Source organism: Manis pentadactyla, chromosome 3 (assembly GCF_030020395.1).
Source record: "Manis pentadactyla isolate mManPen7 chromosome 3, mManPen7.hap1, whole genome shotgun sequence".
In the NCBI taxonomy this organism is placed as follows: Eukaryota; Metazoa; Chordata; class Mammalia; order Pholidota; family Manidae; genus Manis; species Manis pentadactyla.
The window spans coordinates 110,492,831-110,512,496 of record NC_080021.1 but is presented as its reverse complement, the minus strand read 5'-3'; the positions used below and the strand labels follow the sequence as shown (position 1 = coordinate 110,512,496).

Genomic DNA, 19,666 nt, shown 5'->3' with positions numbered 1-19,666 from the left:
TCAGCACAACGTGCTACTGAAATACCGAAATCCGCCACCAAATGGCGGCTCCTGCCATCTGCCTCACTGATAAAGAGGACTCGCCCCGCGTCGCCCATTTTAGGCCGCTTTCACTTCTCTGCCGTTACCTCGACATTCCTCCCTTAGTCTTTCCTTCCTCTTGGTTTCTGGGTGCGTGTGGATCAGAGAAGCGTTCTTGCCCCGGGGTTCAGGCCGGCGCTGGCTCTGCAGGAAGCCGGATGCGTTCTGGAGGCTTACGGAGGCGACTTGCCAGCCGTGGACCGCCAGACCTTCTGCCCAGCCGCGGGCGCGAGGGAGCCGGGCATCCCACGTTCGCCCTGCCTGACGAACGTTGAGGCGTCGCCTTTGGGTCCCAAGGCATGGTCCTTTGCCCAGATCTTGAGATTCCTGCCGTGCAGTCTCCCCCTCCTTGACACTCTCGCGGGGTCAAATGCCCTTTCCAGAAAACTAGAGCCGATCTTCCCATTAAACAAACTCAGTTGGAGGACGCTCTCCCTTCGGCCTTTCCGATCACCGCCCATGACGCGCGGCCTTCAGGAACCTTCAGGATGGCCGTTTATCATTTGTACAGTGTACATTCTGTCCAACAAAACCTCAAACTGCAAGGACACCTCGTTATTTGGAGAAAGGGCATAGGATTTGAAGTGTGAGGAGGGAATGGGCCAAACGAGGCGACTGTGTGGAATGGACCCGCAAGAATGCGCTTCCATGGGCTTTGCAGGTGAAGCCACTGCCTCTCCTGACTTTGGTGCGTCTCCTGCCCAGGCAGCGCGCGGCCATGGGGTCAATCGCCGGCCCCTGGAGACTCTGTAGACCCGCCGGTGTTTCGCCTGGTGAAGAAGCCTTCGGCAGGAAGGGAGCACCTGGTGAGGCCACGCGCACCCCTCAGTCGCCGTCTCTAGCCACGGGGTCTGACTTTGGAGAAAAAGACTTCGTTTGCCCGCCTCCCAAGCCCCGTAAGGCTTGAGCATCTTGCTTTCAAATTTGGCGGGATCCGAATCCGCCGAGCCGAGGGCGGCGCGAGGCGAGCAGCGCACGCGCAAAATGGCCTCCCGGTGCCCCGCGGCCTGAGCTAGCGCGCCAGGTTGCGCGCAACCCGCGCGACGCCGTGCGTGACAGAGGGCTGCGCAGGAGCTCTTCGCGCTCCTCCGAGAGCTGCTAGTTGAAAAATAAGGACCAGGAAAAGAGCCCTTTCCTCCTTAACACATCCTTTCATAAAGACTCCATGGCCGGGAAGGCAGCGCTGCCAAGAAAGGAAGGTCGTTTTCTCGAGGCGTGCGTCCCGAGCCCTTTCCACCAGGCACCAATACAGAAGAAGCACCCCCGAGGCGAACCTTTTTTTTTTTCCTAAGCCGTTGTTCTTTGCATCTTTATCACCTTCGCTTCCAGCTTTATGTTCCAAGCCGCTCAGGGCCCTGCTGTCTTGGGCTTTGTTTGACCATCTCTCACACTTGGAGGCGTGTAGACAGAAGACCGCAGCACCCGGACGGACTTCTCTATCTCTAGTAACCTCTTTATCCATTCTTTGTAACGTCCACATTCCTTCCATTCCAATTTTCGACGCGTTTCCCGAGTACCCTCGTTCGCAGCCTTCCAAGTCTCTCCTGTCAACCGGACAGGGAGGGCGCCGAATCAGCACGAACTTGAAATCACGGTCACTGTGAAGTTTGGATTTTCTGATGACCTAACAATCAGAAGAAATAATATTTTTACAGAAATGCAGATGACTCTGCTGAAACAACACCTGCTGTATCTGGAAGTTCCTTTGATAGTCCCTGAAAGGGATATTTTAAGACAAGAGTCAGAAGAATGGAAGTAATTTAACTAATTCTTTGGAATTTTTATTGAATGCTTGCTGGGTTTTTGGAGGGTCAGGTGAGACTTCGGGATGAGTTTTCTACATGCACTTGAACTTCAGGAAACTCACAAGGTACCTAGAGTAGCTCTTCCAGTGATAAATGACTTTTGATGCCCTCGACTTGATGAAGACGAAGTTGACAGTGAAGTCTTCATGTGAGACCTCTAGAAATTGCACACTAAGAAAAAGAAACCGGTGCAAATAAAGGAAATCCGTTTCAAGAACCAAAAGAAAAAACGTTAAAAAAAATTAACTGCGGAAACAGGAAACACTAGACTGTGTAAACATTTTCTGAGACTTTCATAATCAAAACTTGGCGATCTTGAGATTTGCAAGGAGATGGACAGAATCAAGCCCTTCATGGGGCTATTTCCCAAGTCTGATTTACTGAAAGGCTTTTATCTAATGTGATACCTTATCTTCCTTTTAAAGTAGCCCTCTTTCTGAGTTCTATGGTCCTAGTTTCATTCAACGTTTAATTTTAGAGGAGTCAAATTTTTTCAAAGCAGTCTTAGAAATAATCACCTGTTGTACTGGTCATTTTTTACTTGAAGAAACACCTTCAAATGAAATGATTTTTATCTAACCTAAGAGGCTTATTATGCTGGAGTTGCATTCTATGCTCTCTGAACATTAAGATGTCTTCAAAGTACATGCTGGTTTTTTAAAAGGTCGTTTTAAGTGTAATTTCATCAAGACCTTTTGTTTTGAATAAAATGCTAAATAGAAAGACCATGGGGATGGGGTGGCAGTGAACAGCCCTACTATTTCAGAATACCATTAGCCTCCATTTCATAGAAGCATTAAATCAGAATTTCTAACTATCATTGCAGGGACAATGAGAAGAAAAAGATTCATTTATCAAACCTTTAAAATACAGAAAAATGAAAAAAAATAGCACTTCCTTCACAGGTTCCAAGTGCAGATTGTTTCCAGAGTTAAAATCCCTTCCCTCAAAAGATCACCATTAGCTACTTTTAAAAAACCAAACATTTTCATTTCTGCTGTCCAGTGCAGGTAGTATTTCACACGAGTTCCTACTAAGTTCCTATGAAAATTAATAAGAAACTGAATCTTGACGGACCTATATACAACGTGTATATAACCGAAAAACTTCACAAGTTAACTGCAACTCCAAATACTGGTTGAAGAGTTAAGAGGAAGGAATGAAGGAAGCCCCTTTCAACTTAACTCTGCTGTTGAATTGTACTTCCGGAGATCCTAACATTTGCACAAATGGATATGGAAACAAAGCAATATGGTTGACAGATTAAGTCAGCTGAAGGGCAACTCTTTTTTTCAACTCAGTGCAATTAACGACCGGCAATTTTAAAAGGAAAAAGTACTTGCAAAGGTATGCATGTGTAGAGCAAGATAGATCACTATTTACACAACAGTAACCAGCTTTTTTTTTTTTTTTTTTGGCATTTAAGCTAAAAATTTGTGAAATCAATTTAGGCATTTTCTGTGGAATATTTTGTTACTACTAACTGTGGTAAAGAATCCTGGGGTACTTTTCAGAAGCAAAAGGTAAACTTAAAGCCCACATTTCATGTACCTTTTTACTGCCAGAAGTTATTTACAAAGTTAGATTTGATATGGGTTTTCATAAGGGTGAAACTTTATTAAAGTGGTAGTTTAGCAAACGTTTCAAATCCTGTCAGGACTGAAATGGCTGATTATGGGAGAAGGCAAAACATTATAACCTTTCTTCTGTTTTATTAAAAGACAAAGAAATTTTAACTGAAATATTCTTTAACTCTTAAGCAATTTTCAAACTGAGTAGGGAAACAAAATTCTTGTTCAAATAAAATAAATGGACATGTTTTCAAGTATGGTAAAATAGTGTTAAGTAAGCCATAAATGCAGTATCTGATATTTTAATAAGTAATTTCAAAACTAAGTCCACCACACAAAGGTTGAGATGTAAAGTCTTTTGAGTTCCATGTTCACCTTACAACTTGGTTTTGCTTAAGTCAAATGACAGTCCACTAGCATTTTAAGTTTTTATATAGCCTTTGAAAAATACTTTCTTTACATACATGATCAAAGTAAAAATATCACTTGAAACTTCTATTAACTAACTTGTCTGTCATAAATAGCATCATAAAAAACTTGAGAGAAGCCTATAAAAATGAGTTAAATTCACCCAAATTGGCAAACATGGGTAACTTTTACTTCAAATATTGTAAATAAACAGATACATCTTTCAATTGGGCTTTCAAGCAATTATACAACAAAGCATGTACTTCTTAGCAACATCACTATTTAAAACAGCGATGGATTCTCTTTAGCTTTTACCTGCTGTAATGCACAATAGGGTTTCCAAAATTTCTGCACATTGTGCTTTTCGTATCAAATTTTTATTAAAGTCTAAGCTATTTTCTAAATGAATATCCTTTTTATTGGATTTTCCAATTACAAATGAAATTTAATTTTACATCTATAATTAGAAACAACACTTACAATGGGACTGTACAAATTTAGGTCAAAATAAAAATATATGTATTTTGTGGTTCCATAAAACTTCATTTACTGTATCTTTAAAGAAAGCAGAAGTAACAGCAATATATGTCAAAGTAATGATTTAATGACTAAAGCAAGACAAAGCAATAAAGTTGTGCTTCTTTTGCAGACTGGGGACAATGAAATGTTTAGCTACGATTTTCCCATACAAACATGAAACAATATTTATATATAATAAACACCCTCACAAATAACTGATGGGTGATGAACACACACCAAGTTCGACCAAAGCAAAACACGAACTGAAAAATTGTTGGGGCTATTCATATTTGAAGTTCTACATGCTCACTCTATTTAAAAATATCTTAGAAGCTCAAAATGAATTGCTTCTATTTCCAGACATTAGAGATAGAGGGCATATGCCATTGTTCATAACTGTAAAAGCAACTCAAATTTGAAATTACTGCTCTAACACATATAAAATAATTTTACATAAAATACCTTCTTCCAGCAATTTGTGACTTTAAAATTTTGTTTTAGAATTATAGCGGTCAATATAATTTTAAAAGCATATTAATAACATTGTAAGAATGGGAAATGAAGACACTATTTCCAAATTCCTTAGTTAAAAGTTTTTCTTTACTGCAATAATTAACTTTCAAAGTAAATATATATTACTAGAGAAAGTCATTTTGATTTGCCAATTGCTTCCACTAAAACAGAATTTAGGATTAGATATCCATATTAAAAATATCTATGCTAATAAGGTTCAGAGTATCTGCAAAGGCCGAACCAGCTGGGAGAATTTCAACAACCATTTCTGAATGGATGAAACACAATTATTTTCTTTATAGTATTTATAAATATATCATACAATACTGTTTCCTGTTATGTCATATACCAATATGGCATTGTACAACAAGCATAATGCCATCTGATTCTTACAAAAGCGAATCATTTAAACAAGTCAGTAAAATAAACGGTAGTACCCGCTTTTAGGCATACAGATTGTAAAACTGAAGTTCACTTTCCTTTGATCGGTTTTGTGTAGCAACAGAGAATTAAAAATCAAACAGGAATCAAAATGGCTAAATATGCAAGAAATCGTTATTCACAGTGACATGGCTACATAGAATGCATTATTCTATGCATGTTCTTTCCATTTGTTGAATTTGAAGATAAAAAGCACTTGTTTTCTACAGGTTCACAAAACAGCATAATAACAAGAACAATCAAGGAGAATATAATGTAGGTATTAGTTGAGATTAACAAACTATGGCCCAATGTTTATATCCACTGCAGAGTATTTTCAAATCCAAACAATGGTTACAGAAACCATTTCACATCTTTTCCTAACACACAGAAAAAAAATCTTGCCTGCCTTCTCAGAAACCAATAGGAACAATCTTTCTTTTCAATTAACGTCCACATGAATATTACATCTAGTCCATCTTTTATATCCAAATTTAACGTCACTACAAAAGAAAGCAAGTTGGACGACAGTCACATGTATTAGCATCTATAAAGCTGTAACGGCATGAAGATATCTATATAAATCAGGGGTTTAAAATTTCTTTCCTTAACAGTCTCAGGTATCAACCAGATGAAGTTGCTGACGACCCATTTACTGACGATTTTCGAGGTCTATTGGCAAAGGAAGCTTGGTGGTTACCACTGGGGCTGTTGCTGGTTCCATTCATAGTACTGGAAATGTGAGGAAACTGAGGATGAGGAGACTGAACTGGAGTACTGGGGCTCGGCAAACAGGAAGAGGTGGAGGGGATACCTCCTGCTGGGCTGTTGGCCTTGTCACTCCCAGAGTCACTTTCCAGTTCTCCAGCATTTGTCAGTCCATCTCTCTGGTGACTGATTTTCATTCTTTTACAAGTAGGTCGAACTCTGTATTTCAAAGGAAGTGGGCCATTCTACCAAGTTAAAAGTAAAAACAAAAATCAGTCTTAGCTCTTTAAATACAGTTTACCACAATAATCTGCAAATATTAGAGATGCTGCTTACCCTTCTCCAGGTATAAATGTAGGCAATATCCATTAGTGTATAGTAATCCTTTAAAGGCTCCTCTTCATACATGACATCAATCTATTAAAATTAATATTTCGATCATTAAGTAGCACAAAGAAAAAAGATAAATCTAGACATTTTAGTCATCTAAGCATAGCCCAAAACTGTTTTAAAAAATATTTTCTCCGAACATTTGGACAAAGAAGGAAACTTCAATTGAGGAAAAACAGTTCTTGAAATTATTAAGTGATTTTCATAGCTTAAAACAGAATTCATAACAAACATTTTAAGAGATATTTCCAAATTCAGTGCTAAGTTAAAAAAAAGTTTCTGTTCCTTTTTGGGTTCGGAATCCAAAAAGAAAAAAGCCATTGTGTTAAAAAGAGGGCTTCATAAAATGTATGAAGACTGTAAGGAAGTACCTGGAAAGTATTAGGTATGTCCATTTTACTTCTGAGAAACTTTCTTAGGTGCATCACAGTCATTGCTGCCGGGCATCGTAAATATCTTTTATCATTCACCTGAGAATACATTTAGAAAACTAATTTTTAAAAATTTCTGACTTTCAAGTAGGAAAAAAGTTTCAATTAGATTACCCGAATATGATATGTTTCTTATACCAAAACTGGAATGTGATTAAAATCTCAACTGTACTTTGATTCATAAATTTCATTAGATAGATGAATAGATTACTGATATAAAGAAACTTTTAAATATATCAAAGTTTTAAACAGATTATTTAAAATATTTAATAGTAATCATATAAAATAAACTCTACCTACTATCACATACAGATCACTCTTAAACATCAAACATGACAAGTTTCTTGTATTTGACAGCATCACCTGACCCTAGAGTACTTTAAAAGGCAACATACACCCTCATAAAATCTAGAATCCAAACAATGTTTCTTCTATATGTTTTTGTGATATGTGACATACCTCCTCCTTAGATTTCTCCTTGTCTTTGTTTACTTTCCGATCCAATCTAAGACAGAGATAATTTGTTAGTGGAAGAATGTATCTAATAAACACTAACATAAATTTCCTAAAGATTTTACCTGTTCTGGTCAAAGAATTCAATGGATAAGCTTATGATCTCATCATCAGTTATAATTCTCTTATCTTCATCTGCAACTTCTCCTCTATCTTCATTAGAGCCATTGGTAGCTATAAAGACATTTTCAAATTCAGTTTTTAAGTCAAATATTTAATTAAAATATTATATATAGGAGAACTGAAGTGGTATTTTAGATTAAATTCAATTTTAATAAATTATAGATAGTAAGTTCTCCCTCTAAATAAAATGTCTTTCCCTTAACAAAGAGTTTACCATCAGCTGAAGGATGAGCTGCATAAAAATCCCTTCTTCTCTTCATTTCATCTAAAGGAGGAAACAAAGGACAAACATTTGAAATAATAGGTAAAATAGTAAGTACTTTCTTAAAATTTATTTGTAAGCAAGACACTCACTTTTGAAAAGCCCTGGAACTAATTTATATACAATATCTTGAAGAGTTTTATCTGACCTGAAAAAGAATTGGAAAAGGAAACTATCAATTAATATGGCAAAAATTTTAAATGTTCATAACTTATTATGGATTCTGTTTTTTTTGTGCTATAGTATTTTACTTGAGACAGTGTCTACAATTACATCAAACAAAGTAACAATTATGAGAAAACAAGTTCTTTATGTAGTACATTCTTTTAAATCAGAAAAATATTTTATATTTACCAATAAATTCTTCACATTTCACTGAGTCAAGTGTGCCTTTCAAGTTACTAAATAAGCTAAAATGAAGGAGAATAAAGAGAAAATGGAAGCACTTTAAACACATTCACTCTTGCCTGTCATGAAGGCAATAAAATAATGTAAAAATGGAGAACTAATGTAGTATTTTAAAATTGATTTTAAAAAGCTTTAAAATCCCTTGAATAATAACTTTTTTAAAGGTTAGGCGTTAAAATGGCAAGAAATGAAGAGCTACACATTAGGTAGGCATTCAAGGGTAAATTTTCTGTGGAAAAATTGGGTACCCTTCACTAAATTATTCAACTCCAATAATTCGATACAACGATTTTAAACATTTTCTTACCTTATATTCAGTAGTGGTCTAGTTTTGTGAACTTGTACATCACAGATAGGACAATACTTGCTGGTCTCCAGGTAACGCACAATACACGTTTTACAGACTAAAAGTAGAAACACAAAGGTTTTATTAAAAAAAACTTTAGAAATCTGATGCTAAGCATTAAAATTAGCGTCAGAAATGGAGAACAGGAGCAAAATGGTAAACGCCAAAAGGTATTTCCAATTAAACTAACTCAGTATCTTGAGAATGCTTATACATTGCATACTTGTACTTGCACAGCATTTTAATAAATATGTACTACAAAAAGTGGCTAAATTGCAAGATAAGAAAATGACTCGGTCACTTTGTACCAACATTCTCAATGCAGGAGCTGTATAGTTTTCAAATTTCAGAAGGAAATATTAAATATACATGACACAAAAAAGGTCTATAACTGTACTTACAGGAATGTAGACATTCTATTATGGTTGTGGCATCAATGAAGTACCCTCCACAGAGCACACACATTAAGTGGGGATTTAGCTCAGTGATCTTGATTCTGGTTGTTCGATGCATTTCTGCTTGATACAAAAGATCCTGCAAGACAGGGAAATACTGGCCATAATTCACATAAAGTGAATTGAAATTATTTCCAACTCCGGGTAACCGTATACTCTGAAATAGAGTTTATTAAACTCTTTTAACACTGTACAGCTAGACTGTTTCAACGTTTTCCCAAGAAGGGATTTACTAATCAGATCTGAATCAATGCTACTGAAATGGTGAAAAGGATCCAACTAAAGTAACTTCTGGTCCCTCCGGGTCACACCAGGAGGCAGAAGAGAAGGTCTGGGGTGGGGGCTGGGAGTTGAGAGTATTCGGGTCTATTTCTCCCATTTGTCTTCCAGCCTAGCAGCCCCACAGCTCCTGCAGAAGCCACAGTTCCCGTAGATATTTCCAACCGCTAGGGCCTGTTCCAGGTCTCCAAATTTATTGTAAAACTTCCTCATGGATCTTCAATCGAAAATCTGGGAGCATGCCCTGGCTTCCCAGTGGTTCTTGTTGTTTTAGACGGTTCCAGCAACCAAAACCTGGCACGTTTTTACGCGATACAAAAGGAAAACAAATTCTGCTCTATCTGCATCCCTGGCATTTCCGGAGCCGGGTGCTGGGGCCGCGGGAGAAGCACCTCCAGTCGGCCTAGGGCTGGGGCCTGACCGCGCGGACGCCCGGGGGCCGGGATGCAAGGGGCGGATCCGGCTGCGCCCGCGGCTCCGTCTGGCTCCGGATTGGGAACTTGCCTCCGTCGGAGTTTCCATAGCAACTTACACTTACACTTGGCATCCGGCCACCGCGGCAACTCCGCGCGGAGCTGGGCCCAGCCGGCGCTTTCGGTAGGCGTGCGGGGCAGCCGGCGGCGGGGGCGGGGGCGGGGCCGGCGCGGCGCGGGGGCGGGGCCGGCGGGGGCAGGGTGTGTGCGGGCGCCGGCGCGGGGGTGGGGCGGCCACGCGAGGCCCGCGGCGACTGGGCGGCAGCCTGGGGACCCGGAGCGTCCGAGTGGTGAAGGAAAATGCAAACCGCACTCCCGGCCATTTCGGACGCTCTTGGGGGCCTCTCCAAGTCGACTCGGTGCGAAGAGCTTCTTTGAGATCTTGACTCTTTCGGTCTTTTCTGTTAGCAATCACTAGGACAAAAATTTCACGAAGGGATCTTTTGAGAATTGCCAACTGTGCACTTAGTCCAAAACCCTCAGGGCTCAAACTGCAGAAATGTTTATTGGACAGAACCTCTTTAAAGCTTTCTTCTTTAATACGAAATTCTCCTGTAGATAGAGGAGCGATGCAAAGTTTTGGAAGGGCTGAAAAGTGAAATGTGTTTTACAAGAAGACGTGGAGGAGGCAAAGCCCTGTGCTCTATCTGAACTATACTGGAGGCAAGAGAAACTAATCGGTACGATGGTGATAATATGTAAAGAACCATGTGACCAGCCCATTCCCAACGCTAAATCAACACCTTGTCAACCCAGAGCAACTAGGAGAGAAAAACTTTCTTTCTCAGCCTAACGTCCATACACACCCCCAACGCGATGAAATGATATTCAAAGAAGATATCGTGTATTATAGAAAAGTCACGGGGGAACCAACAGATAATCAGGGAAGTAAATTACTTCGTGTAGTATTCTTGAAAAATACATTTCTTACCCCCCACCTCATTCATTTCAAAACCTGAAATAAGACTAAGCTCCTGCCCTGAATACCTTCTCAAAGATGCCTTGAATAGAAATCCAGGAACTTGTGAAACTGAAAATGCATCTGAAGTTTTAATTGTTAGGGAATTTTTAATGCAGAAGAGGGAAATACCAATCAACATACTTCAATAGCTGAAGCTAAAAGCTTTAGAGTACTAAAAAAAAAAAAAACGGTGAAAACAAAACAAAGCCTCTTTTATGAAAGTCACCACAATGGCCATCAGCGACTTCACCCAGAAAATTTCATGTGTGACTCCTCAGTTATCTCTGGATTACTTTTTTGAAATAATATTGTCAACATATTGCTAATACAAATGTAAGTGAGGTTACAGAGGAGTTGTGGGTGGACCAGTGTCACTAAAGAGTAGTAATATTTAAATCCATTGTACTTGCAGATTAAAGACAAGCCTTCTTAGTTCTTAAAGGAAACTCTCCTGGTGAAACCTCAGGATCTTTCCTAGAAAGATGGTTGGCCAGGTGATACTTCTATCACCTGGTGAAAACATATCACACCAGTGCCACCCACCAATTACGAGGTTTAGGAAGGGGCTTCAACAAAAATAGCTGCCTTTATTTCTCTTTTACAGAAAACCAACATCAGACAAAACACAAGTATTAACACAGAGAACAATCAAACCTCAGTGGGGAGTTATCTACTGTTGGCTTTGAACACTTAAGTCACATATACTTGAGCAAAACCCTTCCAAATTCACCTTACTAATTCACACAATTCCTCTCCCTCAGTTAAGAAGAATTTGTCATAATCCTATTACCATTTATAATGCTAGTAAATATCACTGTTACTTACACAAAAATCAGTTCTTTATCTTTTTATACCATTTGAAAATACTGGTAACCTAGTGAAGATTTCCAAAAGGTTTGACATGTTTGATAAGGTTTAAGAAACAATCGCTTGCACCTTAAAAATGAAAATCTTCTAGGTTCCAGCACTGAAACTGCCAGTTAGGCAAGCAAAAATGCACCAAACGTACAATGGTAAAATTAGTCAATTGTTAAAACTTGCCATTATAACATACTCAGTTGGGGCTGCCATTTTAGTTGTAGGCCTACCACCAGTAATGTCAAAATGAAGAAAAACAGAAGCAAGTTTTTATGTTAACAATCAGCATGACTATTGCAATCTAAGAAATGCAAATGAACTCCGTAACTCCAGTTGAGGCTCACAGCCCAATACAAGTACAGGTAAAGTTGGGGTTAACTTGCCTTCTAGGGAAAATTTTGCCTATTTGGGCACTTAATGCACATCCAAGTACTTGGTGGTACAGTATTAATCTATTTATCAAGTACAATTAAATGCTCAATTTTCTTAGAAAAGTGTGTGTATACACACATACACAGTAACTTTTATATGGATTTAAAGATACTGTTAGTGTGTGATTTGCACATGTAAGTTATTTCAAACACCTCTGCACTTTGGGGCAGATGTATGGAAATGAACTCAAGTAATAAAAAAATTTATAAAGTTGCTCATAAAATGAACCACTACAGGATTCCTTCTAATCAGTCTAGTTAAAATAAAACTCAAATGCTAACATAGCCTCTTAAGTTAGTATACAGTGTCAACAATTTGCATCCTTAAGTTTTAAGTCTTTAGTGTAGCTTATAATGTGTTTTCAGAACTTGGGGGTTAAGGTTCCTATAAAATATAGGTTGAGCTATTCATAATATTCTAGGTACCACCATCCTACACTTCCTTGGATTTGGATAAATATGCCCAGAATTTTGCATGCTTAATACATGCTTGTCTTTCAAATATTGAACCGTGACTACTAAGCCCACTAAATCCTTTTATTGCAATTGGGAATTATCAAAGTCTCCTACTTGTTTACTTCCAATTATTAACTATAAATCTCTGGGGAAAAGATCATGCTATACCGCTGTCAAACCCAACTGCGTAAACATATGCAATCAACTTTTTAGTGCTCCTTTTCCAAAGCATCTCTCTTTACCACATGACCTATGCTGACATTTAGCAAAACCTGTAAAACTCAGTGGATTTAAGTCATGGGTCTAAGTGCATCCTATAGCAGAGGTTGAGAGAAAAACTGTAGTCTCCAAGGAGGAGAAACAGAAGAAGAGAAAAAAAGAAGGCAAGAAAGAAAGGAAACCTCTTCCAAGACTGACGTCCCAGTCACCATCATCACTCCAAAAAAGCTCCAAATTTAAAATGCCCACTTCCCTTGGGTCTCGTCCCGAGCAATGTTTAGAGAATTTATCCAAGACTCCCAACAAATAACACCTCAAAAACTTTGCCCTTTTAAAAGCAAATGCAGGAGACCTTGGAAACAACTGGGAACCGCCATCTTACAAGCCATCCAATTTCACACAAGTGTCCCTCCAACTTAAGTTAATAACATTTTTGTTTGGGCTCTCTGCAGGCTAACATCCACCTCGGCGGGATCGCTGTCCCCCACATAACCCGTCCCTATAAAATGGGGGAGTTCTCTGGATGTTTAAACCCCTCAAAAGCCCTTTCTTCGGGAGAGGAGGGAAGCCACTTGACCCGGGCAGCTCCCGATTTCAGGAACCCGTCCCCGTTTCATCCAAATCTACCTCTCAACAAAGGGCGCCGCGGCCGGGAGAGCCGCAGAGGCTGGAAATACAAGTGTCCTTCTCGGGGGCCATGTGCGTCGCGAGGGTGTAGAGGGGCGCTCGGGGGAGAAAAGATCTAAAACGTGGGGCGGCGCGCGGCGCGTCCGGGCTGAGCGGGCGGCGGCTGGAGCGGCGCCGAGCCCGGCTGGCGGCGGCGCGGCGCGGGCTGCGGGTCGGTCCCGGCGCCGCAGGAGCCGGCGGGCGGCGGCGGGCGCGCGCTCGCGGGCGCGGGCGGCGCGCGGGGACAGGCGGCGCGCGGGGCGGCGGGCGGCGGCGCGGGGCTCGGCGCCCACGCTGTCAGCGCCCTCCCGGCCGGCGCGGGAGAGGTGCGGGGGGGCCGTTCCCCATCCACCCGCGGCGCCGGCCCGAGCCCCGCGAGGCCCCCGCCGGCCCCAGCCCCGTCCCAGAGGCGCCTTGCCTCCTACGTACCCGGAAAAAGCAGCCGGCGAGAGGCGATCGAAGCGGGCGGAAAAGACAATGAAAGTTAAAAGTCGTTCAGCAGAAAATGAATGTGAGCCAAGCGGCCATCTTGAAGCGAGCTGCAGACGCCGCTGTCAATGGGCAACGAGCGCAGCCGAGAGGAGCCGCGGCCGCCGCGCTCGGCTCATGCTGCCTCCCGAGCCCGGCCTCCTCCTCCTCCTCCGCCTCGGCCTCCTCCTCCTCCGCGGCCTCCTCCTCCTCCTCCGCGGCCTCCAACGCCTCCTCCTCTGGGCCTCCTCCTCCTCCTCCTCCTCCTCCTCCTCCTCCTCGGCCGCCGCCGCCGCCGCCGCCTCCTCCTCCCGCTCCGCACTCAGGGGAGGGAGCGCGCGGAGGGGGCGCGATCAGTATTATTCTGCGGGGCTAGGAGGTGTTTCTGATCCGGATCGGGGCTCCCTCGCCAACATCCCCATTGTCTCTCCCCAATCTCTGCCTTTAATACTACGATTATTTTTTCATAGTTGCTGTGGGGGGAGGAGGGCGGGTGGGGGGGCGCCTAGTGTGTGCGTGCGGAGAGGCGGGGGGAGGGGAGGAAGGACGAGGAGGGGGAGGGGAGGGTGGAAAAAAAAAATGCACCGCTGAAGGCAGAGTGGAAACTGACACCAGCTCCAAAATGGCTCAGAGTCCGCCCGCCCCCTCTACCCGCCGCCCCCCCACCGGGTCACGTGCTCCCCTCATTCCTTAAGGGCGGCCTGGGAATTAGTGTCGGTGTAGTCAGGCCCGCGGCCGCCCCCTCCCCTCGGAGCAGCGCGACCCGGCCCCCTCCCCCTTGTTATGCGCGGCGGCGGCGGCGGCGGCGGCGCTGCTGCGGAGACATTTCTCCACAGCGCCACATGCGCCACCCTGCTCTCGGCGCGGGCATCGCTTCGGCCCCGCACGGAGCTCAGCCCACCCCACCCCCCGTTATTTCTTTCTTTCTGCTGCCCGCCTCCGCTCGCGGCGCACACGTCCACGGGCTCCCGCCGGCCAGCGCCCCCCCCCCCAGCCCGGCCCAGCCTTCCCAGCGGGCTACTGCCCGGACTCAAGCGCCGCGGCGCGTAACCTGCGCCCGAGTTGGGCTCGCGGAAACAACAGCGCCCGCCCCCGTCGCCCCGCGGCCCTCTTCCTCGCCCGCCGGCGGCCGAGGTGGGGCGCGCGCGCGTGCGCGGGCAGCGACTCGCTCCGGGCGTGGGGGCCGCCCAGGCTGGGCCTCGGAGCCCGGCGAGCGAGGGTCCAGCTGCTCCCGAGCTCCCTCCCCGTACCTCCGGCGCAGGTAACGGGTTGGGCTGGCTCCCGCCGCGGGGCGACAGAGCCCGCTTCCCCAGTCCCAAAGCTTAGAGCTTCCACGAACTTCGGGGATCGCATCCTTTCCCACTGAGGTTAACCTTCATCCAGAGAAAAGGCGATCGTTAGAAGTTAACGCTAATCATATGTGTCTTCAAAGTAGTAACACACAAACTTAAATCCAAACTCACCACTGTTTTTGTCAGCTTATTTATTCAGAGTGTAATACTGTCTACTTTTATAAGACTTGAAAAAGATCGAACTGGGATCAAGGTACGCTTAATACTAAAGATTCAAATACTTAGGTAGAATTTTTCTCTCAACCCTTTTCACAAGTGTAAGACAATGTCAAAACTGATGAGTGGCATAAATCAAAAAAGAAAATTTTTTTCTATTGAAAAGGAAGACATCCAGGTGGTATAAACGATGGTTCCCCCGACGACAAGGTGTTGCCGGTCTTCCTCTAGACCCGAGCGGATCGTTAACTTCCACAAGTTACAACTGAGTTGCTCTTTCCAGGCCTTTTGAAGCATCTTTAAGTTTCCCCACTAAGTCCTAAAAGATGTATATAATGCCATGATTTTAGGATAAAATACAAGAAAGAACTATCCATATTTGAGAAATGAAAAGTCGGGAGACACCTTCTAAGCAAGTCTAAAATACACGAGAATTTTAACCATTGACAAACCACTATCAGTCAAAAGGTTTTCCTCTAAAATATCTCATCTTCAAATGGGCTACTTCCCCTCAGATTGGTGATATGACTTCTAAACAATTCCTCTTAACAGGAAAGGTGTATCAAAATTAAATTTCTCAAGTTACCTAACATTATGTTGTACTCATTTTCTGAAAGTTCAAAGTTTGATTAGTTGTTACATTAAAACGACTCCACAGGAGAAATTCAGTTACATCAAAACTTCCAATAATCATCTTCACTTTCTTTAAGTGGTAAGAAATTAATTCGTTGTCATGTCCATTATCAATGTAGTTTTGAATTTCTGGAGTCTTAAACTGGCAACCTAAAGCAATTTTAGAATTTTATGTATACTTTCTCCTTTATAAAATCATTCAAAACTACGGTTTAAAAATCCTGTTTTGAAACCTTAACTGTACTTCTGAAAGCCAAGAGGACATTTTCAAAGACATTCTCTTAATTTTCCTTTGTCCTACTGTAACAAACTCATCACCAATAGAAGGAATTTACATTCAACACTACACTTCAGGAGTTAACTTAGAACAGCAAATACAGATCAATTCTCGGTTAGTAACATCTAAATTCAAAAGTAAAGCCTACATTAAAATATTGCTTTTGAAGCCCTCTTCCCAGTAAATCCTTAAGCAGCCTTCAGTATCTACTGACAGATGGTTATTTTTGTTTGGAAATTTCCATAAACATAATTCTCAAACACCTATTAAAAGATAGGCACATTCATAGATCCTAATACTGTACCTGTAACTGTTCCATGTTGCAACTAAAACTAATGTCTGGGAGGGACTGGGAATCAGTGTTCTAGGGAAGAAAAAAAATGCTGTTTATTTAAATAATAGAAATTCAAATTTTCATTACACATTTAATTTTTAGACAGGGCTTATGTATAAATACCTCTACATTTAAGGTCACCAAGTATGCAGGTCTGTACATCTTGTGAAGCTGATTCGTCTAAAACACAACACATACATTTCAGCCTTTTTTCAAAAAGCTCCCTAAATCCTTCTAAAGAACAGTTAAAGTTTACCTTTATCTGATATTCCAAGCGCCAAGAAACATCAATTATATGAGGGAGAGATCTGCCTATACTGAAAGATACAATGATAATTTTGTACATAATGCTGTTTCAGTATTTATCTTTACTGAGAAAGGTGTCTACCTTCCACACACACTCCCTACACACACACACAATTTTAATCCATTCTGAATTTAGAACAGTTAAAGTTTTATTTTCAAGTACTGAATAGCAAAAGAGCATTAAAAAATTATCTCAATGAACTTTATCTTTAAAAATATTAGCTTAACTTCAATTGTTTCATTTGCCCTTTGGCCCCTTTTCTTTTGGTCAAGATTCCTGTTTTTTGCCCTGTTTTGTTTCACACCAGCATTCTCCATTCATACCTACAAGTGAAAAGTGGCTCAGCTTGACACCTTATACAGTACCTACCTTCCCAGTAGGATTTCTAGGGAATTCTTATTATTCTGAAGGGGGAAAAAGAAAAGAAAGAAAACAGATCTTTGCAAACAGAATAGAAAAAAATAGTAATTGTTAATTAAAAAAAAAATTTAACCTGGTACTCCGTGCAAAAGAGTTCTATTCGCTCTCTATCAAATTTACAGTCTTCTAGATAAGTGCTAAAGGGGGGGGAAAAAGCCAAAGTTTAGTCTCATCTTAAAAACTGAAATTGGAATCATAAAGGTACTATAAGAAAATTAATGATATTTAAGTAAATCCTGTACCTTAGGGTTGATTTGTCAGCTCTTTGCTTTCCTGCCTCCAGTATGTAAGTTGCAGCTGCTGCATGACAATGTTTTAAAACCACTGGGTCTATATGTTTCAAGTCTGGGTGATCTAAAATAAATTAATTGCCAGTGATGCCAGTGATAATAAATTCCATAGTCATGTTTCCAAAAAGTTTTTGAATTTTGGTAAAAAAAAACCTTTCACAAGGTATCAAAAAGGATTCAACTTCAAGGATTGGCAGTTATAAGTGAGATGACCAACAAAGTCAATGGCAAAACAATAAAGAGCAAACATCAGTAATTCTGCTGTTACTTGATCTCAATTACCTTCTTTCATTTTGCCTTAATAATTTTTACTGCTTTTTAAAAAACACTATAATCCGAAAGGCAAAAACAACTATACACTGGTCATAGTAATGCTGGATGGAATAAATACAGGGGAAAATAAGATGAATAATTTACATGGTGTATATTTTTAAATGAATAAACTTTCCCTCTAAAGACTGACTGCTTTTAGGGTAACTGGCTCCATGGACATCAGTACATCGGGAGCGGGGAACAAAAGTTCAGTATATAAATTCAAAATATTTTCAGGTTTTGACAGCCATCCTTTTTTGGAGATTAACCCAGGTGGTAATGACTATTTTCGTCTAAATAACTTCCACTTTCATACTTTTTGGTATTTAGTTCGTGAACTAAAAAAAAAAAACAAAACAAAAATTTGAATTGTTGGGATATTTATATTAAGAAAATTATCTAAAAGCGACCTGTCTCAAAATATGCCTTCAATCCATACCGACGCCGCACTCTACAATCACTGACCTGACCAAGTAAAAAACACTCACCTCCTGGTAACTAGTGCGGAACAAAACATTCACCATTATTTTTAGGTTCTAGGCGTGGAACCTGTGCAAATCACATTTAACTACACAGTGTTGGAGTAATCATAACGTAAGGTATTTTCTAACGTGGAAAATGTCAACACTATTTGCTATAGTAATTACTTTGGAAACAGATCGTTTAAAACCTTTGCCAGCCTAACACTGAAAGCTTGAATGGCAGGGAACTCCCCCGATGAAGTCCAACTGTCAAACAGCCTTAGCCTCAGACCAGGCTGAAAACCTTACATGTTTAGGCCACAAACGAGACTCGAACAAGGGCTTTACAAAGGAACAAAGACACTGGGATGAGAAATCAGGCCAGGAACGTGTAGCTGGCGCTGTGCAGGTGCCAGCTGGGGATAGAACAATGCTCAGGGTCCACTCTGAGTTCTGATAGAGCCATATCCCCACACTCTGTCCGGAGCGAAGGGCAAAGCCCGGAGACTTCCTCTTCCCGGGGCTTTCCCCCTTTCGCCCGGTCTCGCTCCTCTTCTCCGAGAGCCCCTCCACCCAAGCCGATCCAGCTCAGAGCCGAGAGGCTTACCTAACACTGCCTCGTCCGCCTGGGCGTCCAGCAGGCTCTGGAAAGCCGCCCGGAGGAGAAGCGTGAAGGCGTTGGAGTCGAAGGAGCCGGGATCAGCCAGCATCTGGAAGCCCTTCTGCACATACTCCGAGAGCTCCATTGTGAGCGCGCCGTGACCTTCGACACGCGCACCACGTGACGCGCGCCGCGCGCTCAGCTGATGCGGCCGCGCGCGCACGCGGCTCCCGGCCGCGCGGGCTGCGGACCTCCCCGCCCGGGGCCTCCCCTCCGGCCTCTCATCCCGCGCAGGGCCCGCGCCCCCTGCAGCCCACCGCCCGCCTTCGTCGCCGCGTCGGTTCGGCCCTTATACGCCAGCCGGGGGAGCTGGCTCGCCTCGGCGAGAGGGGCGGACCCGGGCACTTTGTGGACGCGCTCGGGGCTTTTTTTGCACTCGGTGTTCACCTAAGACTGTCGGCGGTTCCTGCGCGTTCCGCGTGGGCGTTGCCTGAAAGATCCCCTTGGGAGGTGGCGGAAGGTGTCGGGACCCCGGCCCCCTCCTCCCCCGAAAACTACGCCTTCTTCGCTCCTCGCTCTGCGCGAAAACCTGCGGAGAGTTCCAATTTAAGGCAACTGGTTGGTTTGGGTTTGGGTTTTGTTTTGTTTTTTCACTCCACAGCTTTACCCCCCACCCCAGCCCTTCCCTTTTGTGAGTGAGACTGTGGACATCCAATTATGTAATTGTTTATTTTTCCTTTTTTTTACTGCCATGTCTGG

General features: G+C 42.5%; 2 protein-coding genes across 2 annotated transcripts; both read right to left on the bottom strand.

Moving 5' to 3' along the window:
- Window positions 1-4,449: 4,449 nt before the first annotated feature.
- BMI1 (BMI1 proto-oncogene, polycomb ring finger) lies at window positions 4,450-13,896 on the bottom strand. The gene is made up of 10 exons (XM_057498280.1): window positions 13,726-13,896; window positions 8,900-9,032; window positions 8,460-8,556; window positions 7,837-7,892; window positions 7,697-7,747; window positions 7,425-7,533; window positions 7,306-7,351; window positions 6,787-6,885; window positions 6,362-6,442; window positions 4,450-6,270 (listed from the first exon to the last, which is right to left on the bottom strand). The coding sequence occupies exons 2-10, from the start codon at window positions 9,009-9,011 to the stop codon at window positions 5,941-5,943; spliced, it is 981 nt and encodes a 326-aa protein (XP_057354263.1). The 5' UTR covers window positions 9,012-9,032; window positions 13,726-13,896; the 3' UTR covers window positions 4,450-5,940.
- Window positions 13,897-15,230: 1,334 nt separating this feature from the next.
- COMMD3 (COMM domain containing 3) lies at window positions 15,231-19,106 on the bottom strand. The gene is made up of 8 exons (XM_036880917.2): window positions 18,914-19,106; window positions 17,486-17,597; window positions 17,317-17,380; window positions 17,193-17,227; window positions 16,773-16,833; window positions 16,640-16,696; window positions 16,487-16,546; window positions 15,231-15,591 (listed from the first exon to the last, which is right to left on the bottom strand). Exons 1-8 carry the CDS (start codon window positions 19,050-19,052, stop codon window positions 15,532-15,534), a joined length of 588 nt encoding a protein of 195 aa, XP_036736812.1. The 5' UTR covers window positions 19,053-19,106; the 3' UTR covers window positions 15,231-15,531.
- Window positions 19,107-19,666: the final 560 nt, after the last annotated feature.